General features: G+C 47.8%; 1 protein-coding gene across 1 annotated transcript in view; it reads left to right on the forward strand.

Annotated features, from left to right (window-relative positions):
* HIF1AN (hypoxia inducible factor 1 subunit alpha inhibitor) overlaps positions 1–20,571 on the forward strand; it is a 34,332-nt gene extending 13,761 nt beyond the window's left edge. Inside the window, exon 9 of the mRNA XM_045438593.1 lies at positions 333–20,571. Coding sequence (XP_045294549.1) covers positions 333–377 — 45 coding nt within the window. The 3' untranslated portion in view covers positions 378–20,571. The remainder of the gene's footprint in view (positions 1–332) is intronic.
* Positions 20,572–20,793: the final 222 nt, after the last annotated feature.

Genomic DNA, 20,793 nt, shown 5'->3' on the forward strand with positions numbered 1-20,793 from the left:
CCAATTGCAGGTGACCGTTTCAGGATACAGAGGCATTTAACCTTCTTAAATCACATTTAAGAAACATGCAGGCACTCTTGGGTGGCTCCTCTGAACTGTCAGTTTGGTGCTGCTTATAAGGTATTGTGAGAGGGAAAGTATTACAAGATGGACCCAGAGGAGGGGACCATGTCCTGGAATATTTTCCAGGAAGAGAGTAGGTTAGAGGGTTTTAAAGATTGAAAGCCTTGTCCCTGCCCTTGGCTGGACATCGAATGCCTCCAGACACACCACGTCTGGTTCCAGGGCCAGGGGACAGGCAGTTCTGACTGGCTCCTCATGTCTCTTCACAGGTGGGGCCCTTGTTGAACACAATGATCAAGGGTCGATACAACTAGCCTGCCAGGAGTCGAGGCCTCCTGCCAGGTGACTGCTAGCCCGTCCACACCGCTTCATTGATGAGGACAGGAGACTCCAGGCGCTAGTATTGCACGCTGCACTTAATGGACTGGACTCTTGCCATGGCCCTGGAGGCAGGTGTTTGGGGCAAGGCAGGGTGGTTGGCACTCCACTCCCATTTGGAGGGACTTCTTACCCTTGCCTCTGTGCCCCAGCATCTTCCCTCTCTGCCCCCTAAGGTCCTGCATTCAGTGTGTGGAGTCCCAGCTTCTGGTTGTCATCACATCTGTGTGTGTCAGTCTGTCACCCTCAGGATGTGTGTGCGTGTGTGTGCATGCACACGCATGTATGTATCTGTTTCTTGCTTTCTCCTGGGTCAGGATGGCGCTGCTGGCTCTCAGCCCTGTCTCCTGCAACCTCAGTGCCTCAGCCTGAGAGAGAGGAGATGGTCTTGGACGCCCACCACACCTGGGCTGCAGGGCCAGAGCTCTCCTGACCATCAGGGCAGTCTGCCTCCTTCCAGTTTTCACAGAGTTAGGCTCTAGGCTGGGTGGGAATGGCCACTGGGACTCTTCGTGGGGAAAGTGAGAGGGAGGTTTGCCTCTATGAGCCTAGGTAGGCTTCCTGTGAGAGAATTAGACAAGGTTCTGACTCGGACCTTTAAGCTCAAGCCATACATAGAAAACAGCCTTGGGATACGAGAACCAAGGATTATGTATAAGTTCCAAATTGCAGACACATACAGCTTCTCTCTTTCAGCACCAGCTCTTGGCTCCCTGTGCTGAGTACCAAGGGAGTCCTCCTGTAGTGGCTTCTCTAGGTTCTAGGGGTATAAGCCTCTGTGGATGTGTGTGTGGTGTGTGTGTGCATGCGTGTGTGTGTCCACACTGGCCTGCCTCTCTGCTTACCAGATTTCTCCACTGCTTAACCTTGTCCAGTGGGACAGACAGTGTGAGCCCCAGGGAAGTACCGCCTGACCTAGCCTAAAGGTTTTACACTTAGTTTTAGCCATTGGACACTCTTCGGGTCTCACTGCAAACTGCCTGAGGCTGACTGGCTAGAGCATCCAGGCCCTGTGACCCTCACTCCCCAGGCCACGTCCTCTTCTGCAGTCCTTCCTGGCTGAGTAGATGAAATGGGGTCAAGCTTAGGCAGTTAACTTGCCACTGTCATCCACCTCAGGGCAAGGACAAAAATGTAGCCTTGCCTCTTAAAGCCAGCGCCTCTGCCAGACCCCACTGTAATGTTCCACAAACACTCTTGAAAGTCAGGGCAACCGATGGAGCACAGAAGTGGAATTTTTTTTTTTTTTTCCTGTTCATTGTTACTTGTGGGAACCCCTGTCAGGGCTGCAGCTTATAGCTGGGCACTGCACCACTTGAAGGGCCATCAGTCACATGACTCAGTGGAACTGGGGCCCCTGGAATTGGGCAGTGTGGTGGCCCTGTGTCTTCTCACCTCCAGTCCCATCTCCATGCCCCTTCTTCCTGGAAGGAAAGAGGAGCTGGAGTTGGAAAACTGATTTTATCCCCCCCCCCCCTTTTTTTTTTGCCAAAGGTTTACTTTCAGTGTCTGAGCTGTGGCTCTAAGTCCCGAAGCTCAGTTTACAGTTACAGCGCACTGATGGACTGAGAGGGTGTGTGTATGTGTGTGTGCATCTGTGTATGTATTTTGGGGAGGGGCGTCTATGTGTAGTGCCCCATTCTGGGGTTCTCTGATGCAGCGTGGGTGCGCAAACACGGTACCTTCTCAAGTGTAGTTCTTTCAAATATAGCCAATGCTGGAAAATATGATTGCAGTGATCTCCATCCCTCTGTCTCTTTTGGGAAAGAGGAGCGCAGCAAAGAAAATAAGGCAGACAGATGATAAACTTGACCACAGTCAAACTTTGAAAGATTATTTTCATTCTCCTTAGCAGGTCTGCTGCATTCCTGGCTCAGCCCTCAAAGATGAGGGTGACGTACGGCAGGAGGCATGTGCCCCTCAGCTGGTCCTTGCTGGGTGCTGTGCTGACACAGGTCTGACCTAAGGCTACCAAGGGGGAGGATCCTTTATAGGATTGGTCCTGATCCATGGATAATATAATCGTGACTCTGATAGTTAGACACCTGCTTAGTGCTCTTATCTTGTTTCTCACTATCCTGCAAGGTGGGTATTCTCATTTCACAGCTAAAGAGATGGGTTCAGAGCAGTTTCAGTGATTAATGGCAGTAAGGATTTAAACCTAGTGCTATTTGGCTGCAAACCCCCTGCTCCCTTTCCACCAAATTGTTGGTTCTCCTACCTTTCCTCCTCCTCTGCACTACAAGCCATCCTCGGATCTCACCCCGCTGTGCAGTGCCCAAGAGGATGCATGAGATACAGCTCAGGGTAAGAGCTCTTCTGGGCTCCAGCTAAAGACCTCTTGGGAAAACTACTGGGAAGCCCTGTTCTGAGTGCAGAGTGCTGGGAGGAGCTGTGGGGAAATGGAGTTCTAGACCCTAGTGCATTATTTGTGTGTCCTTGAATGGGCCCCATAATTTCTCCCAGCACACGTCTGCACCTATGAGATTGAAGATTCAGTTCTAGATAATAACTAAGAACATTGATTCATGTTCTGCTGCTTCCCTTTCCCCCAAGGAAGAGATCTAGGCTCCTTCCCTCACTTACCTAGATTAGGGCTGTTCGGGCTCAAATTCTACTCGCAGCTGAGGAAACTTACCTGCTCTGTTGCTTACTCCTGTGCTGGCCAGCAGTGTAGAGGCAGACACGCCAAGGGAAGGTGGGCCTTTGGGCCTGAATGGAGGTCAGCCATATTGCAGGCTCCCATTTTTATACCAGCAGGTACACAGGAAACTACTCTTTTGTGAAGTCAAATATTTGTTGGGGGGTTGGAGTTCGGGGGAGGGAGGGGGGCTGTTCTGGGCATCAGTTGAGCAGATGCCCAGGATGCCTGGGGGAGACCAGCTTCCCGTACAAATCAGAGCTCTAAATTACAAGGTTTTTACCAACGCGAACAGTTGGGGGAAGTCGTCTGCTCTCATTTGCGTAATGGTTTCTGTCACTGGTGATTAGACACAGGATGAAGGAAAAGAAATTTGACAATTAGGAATGAGCGATCATTAATCTGAATCTGTTAGGAGACAGAGAGGGGAAGGATCCTTATCGGTGGGCCAGCCCAGTGTGGGGAGGCCCTCCCTCTGCCCCCACCAGAGACTCTTGGGCCACGTACCCTTTCGTTGTTCCCACAAGCCGACTGAGCTGATATTTCTTGACAGGCTAGGTGGGCCCAGTCCCCAGCCTGAGGTGGATACAGGAATGGACACGTATAGGCACGAGCCATCAGAGAGAGAGAGATGGGTGTCAATTGCAAGTGATAGGGCAAAGGATAACGACAGAATAGTTGTGACATGCTTGCTGTTTGTGGAAAAATTTTTTAATTCAACACCCCAGATACCCGTCTTGTGACAAGTATTTGTTATATTCTAACACTACAGGGTGTGGAGGAAACCTAGTTTTTATCCTGCAGGAGCTTCTACTTAGTTGGAGGGGAAACCACATGAAACAACCAGCGGTTATGAAGCCATGAATCGTGCGCCCTGTGAGGACAAGATGAGAGATTGTTGAGAGATGAGGAAGATCAGTAGAGAGCAAACCTCTGGGCTCCCCAGGGAGTAATGTTGATTCTTCCCAGTCAGTTCAGCCATAGTAGTTGCGTGGAGGGCACTGAGGCCCCACCCAGATACGTGAACAGGTAATGAGATCACCTCCAATGGGCTGAGTTGTAAGGTGTGGAGAGTCCCAACCTGGATCTTCCCAGGTCTCTGTGGTACCTGTGTTCATTCTTCCTCTGTCTTCAAACTTCAGGGACTGTATTAATTTGCACTAGTTGGTATTTGTTCCTCAGTTTTGTGACTTGTATGTGGTGGGTTCCTTAGATTAGAAGCTCCCTCAAAGATTGGGGAAAAGGGTGGTTCCTTGTCTCCTGTCAGAATGTGAACTTCGCAGACAGGACTGTTTCTCTTCCTTGATAAGTTCCCTACCTCTGTGGCTTCTACCCTTCCAGATCGGATGCAGAGTTTAGTAGGGCTGCAGGGAATGGCCCTCAGTGACTGGTTTTACCCAAATAGGATGGATGCCGGGGTGCACTGAGAAGTGGCTCATGGGGTTCCAGGGGCCCTGGCCTTTCAAGCCTGTTCTTGTCCTTCCCTGGGACCTTCGGTGCTCGTTCTCCAGTCCCTGCTGACTTCTCTGGTGTCCTCTCAAGCTTCCTGCATTGAAGAGATGTTCCAGTTTCCCTTTTCAGGGCTCCTCCAGTTTCTCCTACTCAGCCTCCCTCTGTCCAGTCTCCACCAAGGGCCTTTTTCTTGAACGGGCGTTGCCCTCTCTTCAAAAGCCACGTCCATGGCTGCAAGTGTTGGGATAGAGTTTCTCTAGGATCCCTCTCCCTGGGATCAGCCCTGAGCATGTTTGAGTCATCTTCTCTTCTGACCTGCAGTTAGTCTGTTTGTTCTGTGCCTACTCTGCCCACGTAGCATTCCTTTGTTTGTTCTGTGTAGCCTGTTTAGCTTTTCTAACTCTGGTGGCTCTTCTGCTAGTCTTCAGCCGTCTGTTTAATCCTCACAGGTCTTGGGGTCCTTAGTGGAGACTGAGCACTTTTGGTGCGTTTTTAGGGGACGAGGCCTTAGACACTAGCAACCGTGAGGCCTGAGGATCTATGGCCAGTGGTGCCCCCAAAGATGGGTGAGGGGAGGGTACCCAGAGTCTTGGATAACGGAGAATCATGAGGAGGGATTGGGTAGGAGGATCCCCAGGAGTGGGGCCAGGCCTGGCAAGCCAGGGTGGAAGAAGCAGAGTTTTGTGTTTCCCTCTGAATGCATCTGTGTGCCTTACGGTCCAGCAAGCAGTTCAGGGATTGTGGTCATCTTGTGGATGTCTCCTGGTCTGTGGTGTCTTTGGCGATGCTCTGAGTCACCAAGTTTGGCTGATCTCCGCATTTCAGCACTTGCTGGGACGGAAACAGCATGTTGAGTAGTTTTGTGTCTGGAGCGAAGGTCTTAGATGAGACAAGCCACGGAAGCTGGGATAGCAGGTGAGGGACCAGTGGTCAGCTTACCCAGATTGTCTTTCCACTCCTCCAAGTGTTTAGGCACAAAAACTGATTAAAGAAGTGAAAAAAACTAGGCCTTGCCTTCTTCCCCACCCGAAGTCTGGGTTTTAGGTAGTATTTTGGGAAGGGGCATGTGTCCCTACCTTCCAATAGAAACAACCTAGCATAGTGTTTTAAAGCATGGATTTTGGAGTCAGATGTGTTTGGTTCTGGTTCAGATTTCTAGCTTTGCCACTTATCAGCCAGGTTTGACCTTGTTGATTGACTACCTCTCTGAGCCTCCGTTTCCTCAATTACAATAATATGTGTGGGGGGCGAGGGGGAGTGTTGAAAATATCTACCTCAGGGTTGTTGGATTAACTGAAATGATGTTTGTAAAGCTTTAGCACATACCTGGCAAGCGCTTAATAAATGGCTGTGGTGGTGGTGGTTACGTTTATTATGTGACTTATTCAGAAACTTTATTTCAGTGATTTGTGAGCAGATTTCCAGTGATTTTTTTTTTTTTTTCTCTCTCAAGAAAACCATAGGAAAGAACAAGGAACATGCCCTGGAGACACCCACATCGAGTCGCAGGCAGACAGAAGGGCTTTGGTACCCAAACCTGTCCTAGAAGGAGGGAAACAGGGAAATGCCTGATGCCTTCTGTCTAGACAGCCAGACTTTACCACTCTCAACATCAGCCCAAGGCCAGGGTGAGAAGTCATCAGGTATGAGCTCTCCTTACGCTATGTGAGGAGTGAGGGCATCTGAAAGAGTTTCCATCACCCCTGTAGAAGCTCTTGCCAGTTTCCTACTGTGAGACACCAAGGTAGTCAAGTCCGACCTCCTTGGTTCAGTTTTATTCCATGCCCTTCACTGTATTTAAATTATATGTGTATTAAGATAGCTCTGGGGTAGAGTGGCTTTTAGAAGAGAATCCAGAAAAATATCAGACTAGAATCTTAACAGCTACCATTTGTGGAGTGCCCTGGAGCATTTCTGTTCCAGACCCGGTGCTAGTTTGTGCCTGTGTGCTCTCAGTTCAGTGGGGGCACGAACCAGGCAGTTAACATTACAGATGTGCAAAGGAGAAGCTAGGTGTTCACAGCAGGCTTCCTGCAGGAAGTAACATATAGGCTAAGCCGATATCTAGAAGTTAACCAGAGGTTAGGGAGTAGCGAAAGGCATACTTTTCTTCTCTGGCTTCTCTCCCAGTTCCCAAACAAACCCTCTGCTGCTCCTCCATGTTTAAGGGTTCTGTTAATAACACCTAGAAAGGAGCCAGGTGATGGACCCTAAAAGAAGAAACCTTTTGGTTAGCCACAGAAATCTTTGGAAATCATTTTGGTGGCTGGCCCAAGTTTGTCCTGGAGTACAGATGGATTGGACTTGCTCCCTTGTAACCTTTCCACTGTCCTCTTTCTCAGAAATCTGTCTGCATTCTGGCCTCTGGAGCCACTCTGCCACCCTACTTGGAAGAGATGCTGGATACTCAGAAGTCAGCCCGAGGTATATTCTGGCTGCCTGGAATTCTCAGCTTCTTCCACACTGACATCCTCCTGATTTCTTAGGTTTTGTCTCCCACTTTGAGCCACTCCCTTCCTCCCCGCTATGAGCTGAGCCTCTCTGTAGTGCCCCCTCTGTAGCCATACACAACCTCTTGCCTCTAACCTTGGTCCCCAGCCCCATGGGTGAAGAAGACCACTCTCTAGCTTGTGCCAAGTCATTCCTGGACTATAGGCCATTCTGTAGTCGCTTTGCATTCACCTCTTCACTTCTAGATTTCTTTGGCTCCGGGCCCTGAAAGCCTTCTCTTTGGTCCTTAAGGGCAGCTCTACTCCTTAACCCAAAATGTAAGCTATATCTGGGCTAGGTTTTTATTACCTCTCCAATATAAAGTGTATAATGCAACATAGGGTAGTGATTGAGAATGAGGGCTCTGCATACCTGACTTTGAATCCTAGATCTGTCATTCTATATGACCTTGGGCAAAATGACAGACTGCTTGTAACTCCTTCATATATATGGGGATAACTACTACGTTGTCAAGGCTGTATGAAATACGGTTTGTAAAGAAAGGCTTAGCAGAGTGACTATTTGATAGCAAGCCTCAGCCCTTCTGTCTTTCAAAGGCTTCACCTCTTCCTCATCTAGCTTTCCAACAGGTCCTGCTTCCAGTCTCAGGGTAAGTCTAGTTGTCAACTCATGAGCAGAGCAGAGATATGAACTTTCCTGCTTATGTTATGAGTCCCTGCCCCTTCTCGGTGACCTGATTCACAGGACCCTATCACACCACCATCACTGGGAAATGGTCTTCCAGAATCTCTCTTCTATAATATTAAAACAATGGCAGTGACAGCAGAAAACATCAGAACTGCTGCCAAGGGGTAAGAGGCACTGAAGGTGTGTGCAAGCTGGAGGCATAACAGGCAGGGACTTTGAGGCAAGGAGATTGGTGCAGAGGCCACCATACTAGTTGAAAGGCAGCAGGACCATGGACTTAAGGTTCCCTTTAAGTTTTCAAATAGCTTTTGACAGTGGTGTTTGAGCAACATCCTACCCACTTTATAGTCAGTGTGTGGTCCTTGATCTCACAAGGGTTTGTGTGATGTCTTAATAAGAATAGAGGCATTAGATGTGCCTCCCGGGTTTGAAATCCCTATTTGCTGCTTCCCGCTTCCATCCTTAGGTGAGTTGAGGGTTCTGGGTCTTGGCTGCTTCACCTGTGAGGGCTGGGAAATAGCACATGGCTTGCAATATTGTTACACGAGTACGTGGGAATGTTGTAAAAATACCCAGTTCAGTGTAGGCACTTAGGAAGTGGTTTATTATGAAGACCCGAGTGTCTTTGAACAGTGTTCAGTTAGTATTTGGAGAGAAGGAAACTGCCGGCAGCAGGGCCTTTTGGATCCTACTGACTCAGGATACCACGCCTGAAGCAGAATCTCACAGGAGATGGCTTGGTGGAAGAGCAAAATGGAAAAGATCATAAAGCTTTGGAAGAGCCTGAATGTCTGTGAGAGGAAGGGCTGGGGACAAAGGTGGTTTTGCCAGGATGGGGTCTTGGGGAACAGAAGCAGAGACCTAAGCTCTAGTTTACCACCTAATTCCCAGAAGGAGAGAGGAAATGGGACAGGAGAGTGTCTGTGGAGGACACTGGCTGAGTGAAAAGAAAACAAGATTCAAGGGCAGTGAACCTACATGTAGATGTACTTTTCACAGGCTGGTTGACTTTGGGCATGTTTGTGTCTATGCTTCAGTCTTCATATTTAAAATTGGCTAATACTGCTACTACCTTGCTTACAGTATAGATGGGACAGTTTACATGAAAATGCGGTCTAAACAGAGTACTATGTGTTTGTTGTTGGGTGGTTGTTGGGGTGAGGGTCTAGGAGAACGTTTCCAGAATGGATGAGTTACAGAATTGCAACAGTTCACAGATTAGAGCCTCCCACGTTTTCAGGAGGAAGTAGTAAAGCAGCGTTTCCCACCAGTACACTGTTCTTTCATCCTGCCAATGTTTGACTAGGAAGGATTTTGATTAAAGAAGAAAAAGCAGTGTGGTGAGAAAGGGCAGTTTTGGAGTTGGCATGGACTCAGTTTGAATCTTGGTTTTACCATTCCCAGCATTGAGATGGTCAGATAACTTACCATCTCTGAGTTTTGGTTTCTTAACAGGCCTCTTCATGTGGCTGTTGGGAATGAATGAGCTGCCTCACTGCCTAGTGCCTATCTAGTAAGTGCCCAGTAAATGTTTGTTCCCTTTCTTTCACTTCTTTTCCCCTTAGACAAGAAAGCTTCAGTTTACCCAGCATAAAAGGGTCTCAGTTATCCATACCTTAATAGGAACAAGTAATACCAGATTTCTAGGGTGAGATCAGTTGCCCTTTAAGGCAAGAAAAAGGCAAGGGAAGAATTGTGGAGAAGGGGGCACAATCCCACAGTGTTGGGGGTGCAGTACAGGGACTCTCATTATTGAGTTAGTACAGGGGTGGGTGAACAAAGGGTGACGTTGAGAGGTGAGAATTTCAAGAAAGAAGGTGGGTGCTGGGGCGCTTGGTTGGCTCAGTCGGTTAAGTGTCTGACTTCGGCTCAGGTCATGATCTTGCAGTTTGTGAGTTCGATCCCCGCATCAGGCTCTGTGCTGATAGCTGGGAGCCTGGAGCCTTCTTCGGATTCTGTGTCTCCCTCTCTTTCTGCCCCTCCCTGCTCACACTCTGTCTCTCTCTCCCTCAAAATAAATATTAAAACATATTAAAAAAAAAAAAAAAAGGTGGGTGCTGACTGCTAGAGGGAAAGCCATTCGAGCAGAGGCTGTATGGAGTGGAGGACAGAGTGAACCAAGGGTGAGAAGACCAGAGTTCTGCCAGGAGAATCTTAGGAATAGTGACTAAAAGTCAAAGTTATGAAGATGTCTTGCCTTCAACCAGCTATCATTTTAATACCTGTAAGAGTTGTGGTCCTCTCAGAAAGGAAGAATATAAAAAGAAAGCAGTTATCCTCAAGATGGAAAGACATGTTGTTTTTTAAGTAATCTTTATGACCAACGTGGGGCTTGAACTCACAACCCTGAGATCAAGAGTCACATGCTCTACTGAGTGAACCAGCCAGCTGCCTCAAGATGGAAAGACTTCTAGATGTTTTTAGAGCCAAGGATATGCATTACCCCAACCAGGGTATATGGTAGCCCAGTTGGGGTTCTGGTCTTCTATGAGAAAATGCAGTTACGTACTGAAGAGCATAGAACTCAGGGATGATTTGAGTGGCCACCTCTTTAAATAATGGAGGTTCTTTGGTAGGGCTTTCCAGAGGCTACAAGTAGGACTTTCTGGGTCCCATCTTACAATTCAGTCACTGGTCCAACCAGAGTTTCTGGTTTACACGTTCAGCCATCTGAGAAGGTGACCTCAAAACTATATGGGGCAGCATCAGTTGCCTCTTTGATAGGTAGGCACGCATCTTTTAGCACTGGAGGACTTAGAATGAAGGATAGTAGTGTTTAATTAAGAACATCAAAGCCACAGCATTACTACATTTGCTTTTAAGGAATCTATACTTTTTTTTTTTTTTTAAGTTTATTTATTTTGAGAGAGAGCAGGCCAGCAGGGGAGGGGCAAAGAGAGTGGGAGAGAAAGAATCACAAGCAGCCTCCGAGCATTCGGCACAGAGCCTGTTGCAGGGCTCCATCTCACAATCGCAAGATTGTGACCTGAGCCGAAATCTATAGTCAGACGCTTAACGACTGAGCTACAGAGGTACCCCTGTGCCATTTGTATTAAAGACTGTTGAGTAATTTATTTAGGCTTGAATCTTATGTTGAAATCTTGCTAAGTTTCTATATAGTTTTGGAACATTTTAAATGATTTAAGATTTGCTATATTTATAAACTTAATTTATTGGAGACATAATAAGTATTTGGGAAGGTTTATTTCAGTCAGATAAATGAAGTACTTGAGGAAATCAAATACATTAGCCTTCCATTAAACCAAACTCCTTTGTTTTATAAGCAGAACTAAGGTTTATGTAACTCTGAAAGTTGAATATACCTTTTAAAACTAACATCTTAAAACTAATATTCTCTACACAAAAGTCACCCACATGGATATCAGAAAACTCAGGGAATGTAGTATTACCACAAAGCCAAGTCTTTAGCCTCTCCAAGTACCAGGTAACTGGCAGCAGTTAATATGGCCAACATGGGTCAAATCAGAAATCCAGACATGTTTTTTTAAAGTTTTTTTAATTAGCATTTAAAATCAATTTCCATCTAAAAAGCCAGATTTTGGCCTGTCTGGAAAATCAAAAGATCTGACAATAAAATTTATAGGACAATTGGCTGGAGCCGAGTAGCCACCACTCTTTTGGGGGTGTTCCTTCCAGTTTGCTATAGTCACTGTGTCTCTGGTTTGTCTGGTTTATCCCTAGTTTGTCTCATTTCTGTGACCTGTCTGGCCCCATAGATTTTTAAGCGTGTGACCCCTGAACTAGAGGTTCTGAGGTTTCCAACATCTGGTTCATAGCCTTGGGTAAGGGCTCAGGAAGAGTGCAGGCCCCAACCTCCTCTCTGTTCTTGTCTGCACTCCAGCTAGGCTGTCTTCCCACCTGGATTGGTCCCAGGACGGGATTCAGCCCCTCTAGGAAATATGTGAGAAATTTCCAGGCTCAGACTTCCCTGTTTTGCTGCTCTTTTCTATGACCAGACCAGTTCCAGGTCTTTTCTTGCCCAGACGTTTTGCCTAGGCACTTAAATCATGTCTCAGTTCTTGTGAATTTCCTGATCACCTTTATAATTTGACCACAGCCTCACTTTGGTTTGGTGAGTGAGGGTTCCTCCCCCCCCCCCCCCCCCCCCCCCCCCCCCCCCCGCCCAACCCGGGTTCTCTGCTTTAGATTATACCTGCTCTCTCTAGCCTGAGGTATGGAAGATTACTGACAGTTCAGGAGACATGAGAGGTGAGTTTTGGATTTTCAAGAGAAAGAGGCAGAGGCCAACCATAGTTTAGGGAGGCAACTAGTAACTTTTTAGAGGAGGGAGGCTACTGCATATATGTGAAGGCAGAAGAGAAGACAGGAGAGAACTTAGGTGTGAGGATAGGGTCTCAGAAGGCACAGGGTGATAAGATAGGAAATGGCAATAGTTGCTTAAACTCAGGGAGATCCTGAAGCTCAGAAATATCTGCAGACACAAGAGATACAGGAGGGAGCACCACTGGGGGCCTGTAATCTCCTAATGTTACAATTAAATAAATAGCACTATATACTTTGGAAAGAGGGCATAGTCATGATATTGGGGTCACAGCCTGGGGCAAGAGAAATTTCCACCAATGCAGCTGATAGCCTCTCACAGTATCTGTAGACATAGCAGAAACATCTGAACCAAATGGTCATGTTGCTTGGTGAAGAGCCGGACCCAGTGAGGGCTGATTAATGGATCCATGTCCTCCTAGGCCAGAGGGAAGTCTCCAGCAGCATGCTGTAGGGATCAGTCTGGGCCTGTGTCCTGTCTGACATTTTTATTGACAACTGACCAAGGCAGCAGGTTCATCAAGTTTGCAGGTGATAGAGCTGGGAGGGGCAGCTAATACTTTGCATGAGAGAGTCAGGATTCAAAATGATTTCAACAGGCTGGAACACTGGGCTGGAACCAACAAGATTAAATTTAACAGGGATAAATGTAGAGTCCTGCACTTAGGTTAAAACAAAATCAATGACATAAGTACTGGGCAGGGGGCGGGCCCAGCTTGACAGCAGTTCATGAAAAAAGACCTGGTGGGGGGGGGGGGCGGTTAGTTGACTGCAAACTCAATAGGAGTCAACCATGTGATGTGACTGCTAAAACCTCTAATACAGTCACGAATTGCATTAACCAAAAAGCAGCCAGATCAAGGAAGGCCATCACTCCACTGCTTTCTCAGATTGTCAGGCCACCTCTGGAATACTGGGTCCTCTTTTCTAAAGGAGGTCAGTGACAAATGAGAATATTTTGACAAGCAGCCAGCATGGCCATGGGCCTGACTACTGCCAGAAACTTTCTAGAAACTCAGGTGCTGAGCTTCAGGGATGAAGAGCAGGGGTGTATCAGAACCCAAACAAAGATACAAAGTGTATCTCGAGCACTTCTCTGGAGGTTGGGAAAAAATCTGGGAGTCTGCTTTCCTCCCATCCTGTGGGTACCCACAGACACTGGCCTGTGAGTCTCATCACAGGCCTTTCTTAGTCGGAGGACTAAGGGTTACTTCGATGGGGTCTAGAATGGGGATCAGCATGGGAGTAAGTAGGAAATGGAGTAGTGAAGTGGGAAGGAAGCTGCACATTTGCATCTCCAGCACCTCCTTTCATCGTTCTCCCCCGGGATGTGCAGTCCCCATTTTGGTCACAACGTGGCGCCCTCGCTCCACATGGATCCTGAGCCAATGGCGAGAGCGGAGCGGGTGGCCTGGCTGCAGCTGCACCTGCACTTTCCGCACTCCCCACTATGGGGAGCCCACGGGGGGCACTCAGCTTAGTCGTGTTTGACTTGGGACTTCTGTGTGGCCAAGAAGACGACTGAGGTGAGGAAAAGCTTGCCCGTGGCACAAACGTGTGGGATCCAGATGTGGCTCCTATTACGGCCACATACTGCAACGTGAGCTACTCCGCACATGACCTCTTGTCTGCCCTGGCACGGAGCACAAGCTGCAGAGGGCTGCTTCTATGGCAGGAGGGTTCCTGGGACACCAAGGACTCCATCACAGTGGGATCAGGGGTGAACCCAAATCCCCCATAGTGACTGGCTGTGTTACTGTCACCAACTTACCTAAGCTTTATATGTCTTGGGTTCCTTAACTGAAGTAGAATAACAATGCCAAGTTCAAGGAGTTGTTAAGATTGAATGAGGCATCTGGGGCAATGATTCTGAACTGGTGTAGGAATCATCAGACAAGATTGTAAATGTGATTTCTGACCCCACCACCAGTCATTTAGTAGTTCTGGATGGAGCCCAGGAACCTGTTTTTCTAGCCAGTTCCCAGGTGATTCTGATGTTCATGGTTCTCTGACCACATTTTGAGAAATTGACCTAGGACACAGAAGGTGACCTAGTTAATATGCATTAGTTCTTGGAGCCTGTAGGAGGGACAATGGGGATCATCGGGCTGGGCTCACAAGAGTACACAGGCTTGCTCTCCAGATAACTGTAGCCTTGATGGAGAAGGAAGATGGGTCTGGAGATGGGGATATGATATTAAAGCTCAAAATGGATGTTTGAGAACTGAGAAGATTGGGTATACTGAGGGCTATAGAGGAATTGGAGTGCTGGCACTAGGGCTGGGGGCCACTTGATGGGGTGTTGGTGTATTGGAGCACTGGGTGTAATGTGTTGAAGGGAATGGGGTTAGAGTGTACTGGGAGGGGAAGAAGCTGAGAGGTTGAGGTGGAGTACATTGACGTTTTCTTGGAGGACTGGAGATTGAGGTTTGTTCTATCATGATGGGGCCAAGAAGACATAATGATGGAGACTGCGATGCTCAGTGAAGCCCCGTGGGGGCAGCCATGCTTTGTGATTTGTGATGAGGCATTGAGCTCAGCCTTCTAACTTTTTTTTTTTGGAGTAAGAGGGGAGGAGGATGCTCCTTAAGAGCTTCTGGGGGAACTTTCTTGCCCCCAGAGGGCATACGGGTGTGTGTGTGTGTGTGTGTGTGTGTGTGTGTGTGTGTGTGTGTGTGTAGGAGGAGGTTAGCTTATGTAATGAGATTTTTCAAAAGTTCCTTTCTGGATTTCATGACTGACTTGAAAGGAGTCAGTCCCCAGGACACACTCATCTCCTCTACCTACACACACAATAACATTTGACCTGTGTAATTTCTCTTGGGGCTCAACTCCCCAAAAGGGGGCACTCTTGTCAGCAGCTCGCGAGCATGTGGATGTCTGCCAACTGAAAACACCTTCCGGAAACTCTGAAGACCTTCCCAGAGGAACATTCTAGAAAGAATCCTCAAATTCAAATCCTTGAACACTGGAGCTGGAAGAGAACTTAGATACCATCTGATGCAGTCTCCCTCAGCTTGGTCCTGAGGGATAGACACCTGTTGCGGATACTCTGCTTTCTAAGCTGCTGGGGACCCCAGAAGCTGACGTGGGAGATGAGACTCACAGTGAAAAGGGAGACTCAGTAGAGTAGGGTTGTGGGTTCTGCCAGTAAACACCTAGGTCAGAGGGGGATGAACACCTACAAAAGAAGGTTCCCTAGAGCAGGGTGGCTAGGCCGCACTTTAAAATGGGTAGGATTTATTTTTAGTTATTTTTCTTCTATAATTTTATGAAAAAAAAATACTGGATTAGAGGGTGGGACATGTTCTGCCACAGAGGAGCAAAGCTACAGAGGCCTAGATCCATCTAAGGTTTGGGGGACAATAAAGAGGCCACATGGTTAGAGGTTACTGATCACTGCTGGGCAGAGTGAGAAGGGCAGGAAGGTCTGGGTGCAGCAGGAGGTATGAGGCTGGAGGCCAGAGGAAAGGAACTGGATTGGGCTCATTGTAGGGACACTGAGGATCGAGTCTAAAGAATCAAATGAGAGTACCCAAGGAGATAGAAGAGGGCTACAGGGACAGGTGTGAACATGCCAAAGAAGCACTTCCCAGGGCATCAAAAATTTAACCAAGAGAGTAGAGGCAGACATGGGGTGATCACAGGCTTGAACTCTGAAGAGTTTGGAATAGGAGGTGGGGGTAAGGAAGGTCATTAGAGTCGGTGATTAAGAAGTCAGCAGAATGGTAGGGGCCAAAGTGAGTTGGTGGAGAAGAGATACGGGCAGCAAGGTAGATTATATAGGCTATCCTTTGAAAAGCTACAGTGAAGCTTTGTTAGAGGTAGAGAAACAGATTTGTGGACAGAGGAGAAGAAGCCATTGGAGAGGAAGAGGCTGGCGTCACTAGAAAGACGACACCAGGAAGAACCAGTTATAGAAGGGAAAGGAAAGACATGGAAACAGCCTAAAAGGTCAAAGCCTCAGATGGGAAGGGGTGAGGTGAGGAACTCCACTTGGACCCAGGCTTTGATCTAAAAATAGTCATGATTGAGGTCAGCTTATTCAAGTAAAGGTTCCTGGGGTGGGGCTGGGCTGGAGGAACATAGAAGAAGGCAATGGTGGAATCAAAGGAGTAGTCTAACGTCTAACATACTGCCCATTGGTGCCAGGACACAGTGGAGCTGGGCTGGGGTTTGTCTTGGACAGGGTCTGAGGCTGTGCCTTTGGGAGCAGGAGGGAGCAAGCCAGTCACAGTGTAACCATATTACAACTGTGTCAGGACCCTAGAGGCCAGGACACCGTGAGGGCAGTGAGGGACCTTGCTAGGGGAACAGAGGGACAGCTGTCAGATCCTGACCTACGGGGGCTTGATGGAACAGCGGCAGCCATACAATGTGGGGGTCAAGGGCCTGGATTCAAATGTGAGGAGTTACTGTTACTCCTTGTAAGTGTCTGAGATGGATTCTGAGTGGAGAGAAAAATGTAAGGAGATGCATAAAGGGAGCATTGCTTTGTACTAAACACTGTTCTATATAAGTGAATATAATCCTCACAAGCACACACCCCACCCCCCACCCCCCCACCCATGAATTAGGTGCTATTATTATTACCACTTCACAAATGAAGTTCAGAGAGGGAAAGTAGCTTGGCCAAGGTCACATAGCCGGTTGGTGGCAGAATTAGTATTTGAAAGATTTTTTTCTGACTCGAGTGTCTATTTTCTGCTATGCCTTTTTATTAGCTGCTTACCAGGTAGGTGACCTTGGATAAGTTACTTGATTTCTCTCCTCACTTTCCTCATAGAGAGTGCTACTTAAGGGGATGCCATTAATTGGTATTATTTTATTATTGTCTTTGTCCCTTACTGCTTCTCAACAGAAACTGAAGACTTTGAGGAAAGTGAAGGAAGGTCTTGGGGCACAGGTCATTTGGAGAGGGTCAGGTAGTGGGGGGAAGCTAAAAGAATAGGATCCAGCCAGTGGTTCTCAACCAGGGACATTTTTGTTATCAGAGTGGCCTGGAGGAGCTATTGGGTTTTGGTGTTTTGGTAAGCAGGACCCAGGAGTGTTAACAGTGGGCAGTCACACCCCACTTGAGAACATTCAGGAGAAACCCATCTGGGAAGGATGCTTTGAGGTTTAACTCAGAAGAGTAGCAGTGCCAGAGATTGGAGCAGCTTGAGCAAGTGCCGGACGTTTGGAATGAACTTAGAGATATGTAGGGGCCTGGGAAGGATCAGACCCTGGCGGAAGCAAGGCTCCCCAGAGGGGAAGGTGGAGAGGTCTGCAAAGGTAGGCTGGGGCCAAACCCCTTACAGCCAGGCTAAGAGATCTGGACACCGAGCCGGAGAGGTGGAGAGCTGTGGGGTTCTGGGTGAGAGGCAGGTTATATTTAGGAAGATACTCGTGCAGCCAGGGAAGAGGTTAGGGAGAGTCTGGAGACTCGTTAGGGGATTGAGGCCAAACATTGGCAAGAAACAGCCATGAGCTGGACGGAGTTTGGGGTTGGAGTAAGTGGAAACACTAAGGAAACTCCCAGCATGAAGATGCATAAATGGAGAGTGGCTGGGGCTGGATCTGGCAGGCACTGATCTGGGAGGGAATTCTGGGAGAGGTGGGCTGGTTTGGGACCCACATCTGGTGTTTGGGACATGGTGATTATGGTGGATTTAAGGTGATGATAAGTCAGGAGAGAGATGTGAGGAGCCAGAGACACTGTTCGAAGTCAGGACTGAAGTACAGATTTGGGAGTCAGTAATCCACGTCTATTGAGGGCCGTTCCTGTGGGGTTGCTGGTTGAATTTGAAGTCCTACTTGCGGATACATTGGTCATGGGAGAGGATGTGAAGTGCTACAATCTTCAGATGGCCTGGCCCTTTCTGCACATAAGGGAGGAAGAACTGCTGGGAGAGACGCCAGGACACTAGGAGGCCAAGAGCTTCCTGGAGGCCTCACTAGTGCCAGGCTCCACAGAGAAAAGGCCCAGGGTCTGACTGCTTTCAGAGCAAGTGACTTCAAGACAGCAGCAGGGTGGAGGGCAGAGTCAGGCAATGGAGCCACTGAGGAAAGGGGGTGGTAGGTGAAGGTGGCTGGTGAGTTGGAGGTTTTGGAGTTCAAGAAGAGAGGGGCAGAACTGGGGTTCTGAAGGCAGGTTAAGAGGGTGTATTTGAGAGACGCAGTGGTGAGGCTGATGGAGGGGAAGAAACCAGAAAGGAGGTTCCTCTATGACCTAAGGGGTTCCCAAGTAACTATCCTCAACTTAGGTACAAAGTAATGGATTTTTCCAGACTCAATCCTCTGGCCTTTCTCTGCATACTCCCCAACCCCCAGTTTAGGCTATTTCCTCTGTTCTTTCTCAAGAAACACAGAAGAAAACAGGGAGCCCATGTCCCGTAACTATTCTGATTCATCTGACTTTCCTACCCAGCCCTCCAGGCTCAGTGATTTCCTGCGCCTTCAGTCTTCCCTTCCCCAGGATACAGTTTGCTCCCATTAGGTGACCTGACCATAGAGTTTTTTCCTATTTGGAAAACCCCAACGCGTGTGGGCTTTTCAGGAAGCTTGTAGACCACCCTGCACTCTGCTCCCCCTTCCCCCATAATCTTCTGCTACTCCCATTCAGGCCAGACTTGCCCTTTATTGACTGGTCAAGTTGATCACCTGTCCTTCTGGGAAGTGGTGCCCTGATCCCTCCCTCATCAGCTCTCTGGTGTCTGTCACCAGAGTTAGAAATCAGCACAAAATGTTGAAAACTCTCTTCTCTAGGATTCCTCCTCCAATTGGGCTCATTCAATTCTTATTGGTCTTTTCCTCTGTTGATTCTGCAGGTGGGGTTCCACTTAGGTAACTTTGCAGCATGTGCTCTGGTATCTTACTGTTTTGGAACCATTTTGCTTCTGTTGCATTGTGATATTCTAGAATGGAGCTAGAGATCACCTAGTACAGAAATTTTAAAGAATATATTTTTTAAAGCTTATTTGTTTATATTGACAGAGTAAATGGAGGAGAGGCAGAGAGAGAGGGAGAGAGAGAATTCCAGTCAGACTTCACACTGTCAGTGCAGAGCCCAACACAGGGCTCGAACTCACGGACTGTGAGATCATGACCTGAGTCGAAACCAAGTGAGACACTCAACCGACTGAGCCACCCAGGCGCCCCTCAAAGAATATTTTAAACTTCAGATTCTTCAATTCTGAAAAAACATACACACAGCTAAAAGTAGAAGTGGCTTTTATCAGCAAACTTGCTCACCGTTGCCCCAGCCTTTGCCCACAGCAGCTTTGGATGCTCCTGAGAACCCCTAGAGTCCCACAGAACACATTTTGAAAGTCTGATGCCTTAATTTATAGGTGAAAAAACGGCCCAAAGAGATGAAGGGACTTGCCCAAGGTCACACAACAAGAACAAAAACTCAGGATTTTCTCAGATCCCTCCCAGTTCTAGCATTCTAGGACTTGTTAACTTCTAGCTGAGCTGTCTCTCTAGTGTTCTTTTATGTTCTGTGTTGATCATTCATTTACTTAGCAGATGTTTATTGAGCACCAACTGTGCACTGAGTACACAGGCCCTCTGGACTATTAGATACCAGTCCTGGTAGTGAATGGAAGCAAAAGCAGTCACTGTCTGCCCTCATAGGGCTTTCGGTCTAGTGCCAGGGGTAGAAAAACTACATCTGTGGCAAGTACCACGAAGAAGATCAACAGTGTGAAAAGGAGGACTTGTAAGTGGTTACCAGTCCATTTGAGCTGCTCGAACAAATATACCATAGACTGGGTGGCTCATAAACAACAGAAATTTATTTCTCTCGGTTCCGGAGGCTGGGAAATCTAAGATCAAGGTACTAGCAGACTTGATGTGTAGTGAGGACGCAATTCCTGGATCATGGGATGATCATTCTCACTGTGTCCTCACTTGGTGAAAGGAGAGAGGAGCTCTCGAGTCCCTTTTATAGGGACACTAATCCCATTCATGAGGGCTCTACCTTCATGACCTAATCACTTCTCAAAGGCCCCACCTCCAAATACTACGACATTGGGGATTAGGTTTCAACATATGAATTTGGGGGGGACACAGACATTCAGTCTGTAGTAGCATGTGAGATTTAACCTAGTTGGAAAGTAACCTGGAGGCCAGAGCTAAAAGTAAACTGGGAGAATAGAGAACCGAAGTGTTCCAGGTGGAGGGAGCAGCATATGCAAAGCCCTGTGGCCGGAGGGAGCGAAGTTGGTGGGGGAACAAGCGAGGCTAGAGCGTAGTGTGGGAGGCGGGAATGTGGGCAGACAGGCGGCCGGCTCCGTATACCAACAAGGGCTGTTAAAGAGTGCTGGGGCTTTATTCAAGGATTAGATTGTTTCGAAAAGATGTCTCCAGTTGTAAAAGGTAACTGAATGCCCTGTCCCCAACCCTGTCTCAACTGACTTCCTTTCATTGCATCTCCTGTCTGTTTTTCTGACTTCAGTCACATGCCGCTTGGGGTGTTCTCAGCAGGTCTAGTTTCCACTTTTTGTGGCATATGCCTTTCAGCTTGTAAGGTGTACATGTGCATTTGGTGTGTGAGTGTGTTGCTACTGTATCATTTATTCATTCAATAAATATGAAGTTATTAAGTGCTGCTATGAGGCAGGTACTGTTCACTTGTCACTATGGGCAACCAACATGATGTGTGATAGTGTGTCTTTGCGTGTGATGTTGGTGCATTGTGTCATTACGCATGAGGGCTGTGTGTAAATGTGTTGGCCATATGCTCAAAATGTCGGCCACCGTGGGTAACCATGTAAGGCTCCTCTAGGTGTCATTATGTGTGCCTATCATTTTGGGTGTTTTGTCTAACTTGATGT

The sequence above is a fragment of the Leopardus geoffroyi genome, chromosome D2 (assembly GCF_018350155.1).
Source record: "Leopardus geoffroyi isolate Oge1 chromosome D2, O.geoffroyi_Oge1_pat1.0, whole genome shotgun sequence".
Taxonomy (NCBI): domain Eukaryota; kingdom Metazoa; phylum Chordata; class Mammalia; order Carnivora; family Felidae; genus Leopardus; species Leopardus geoffroyi.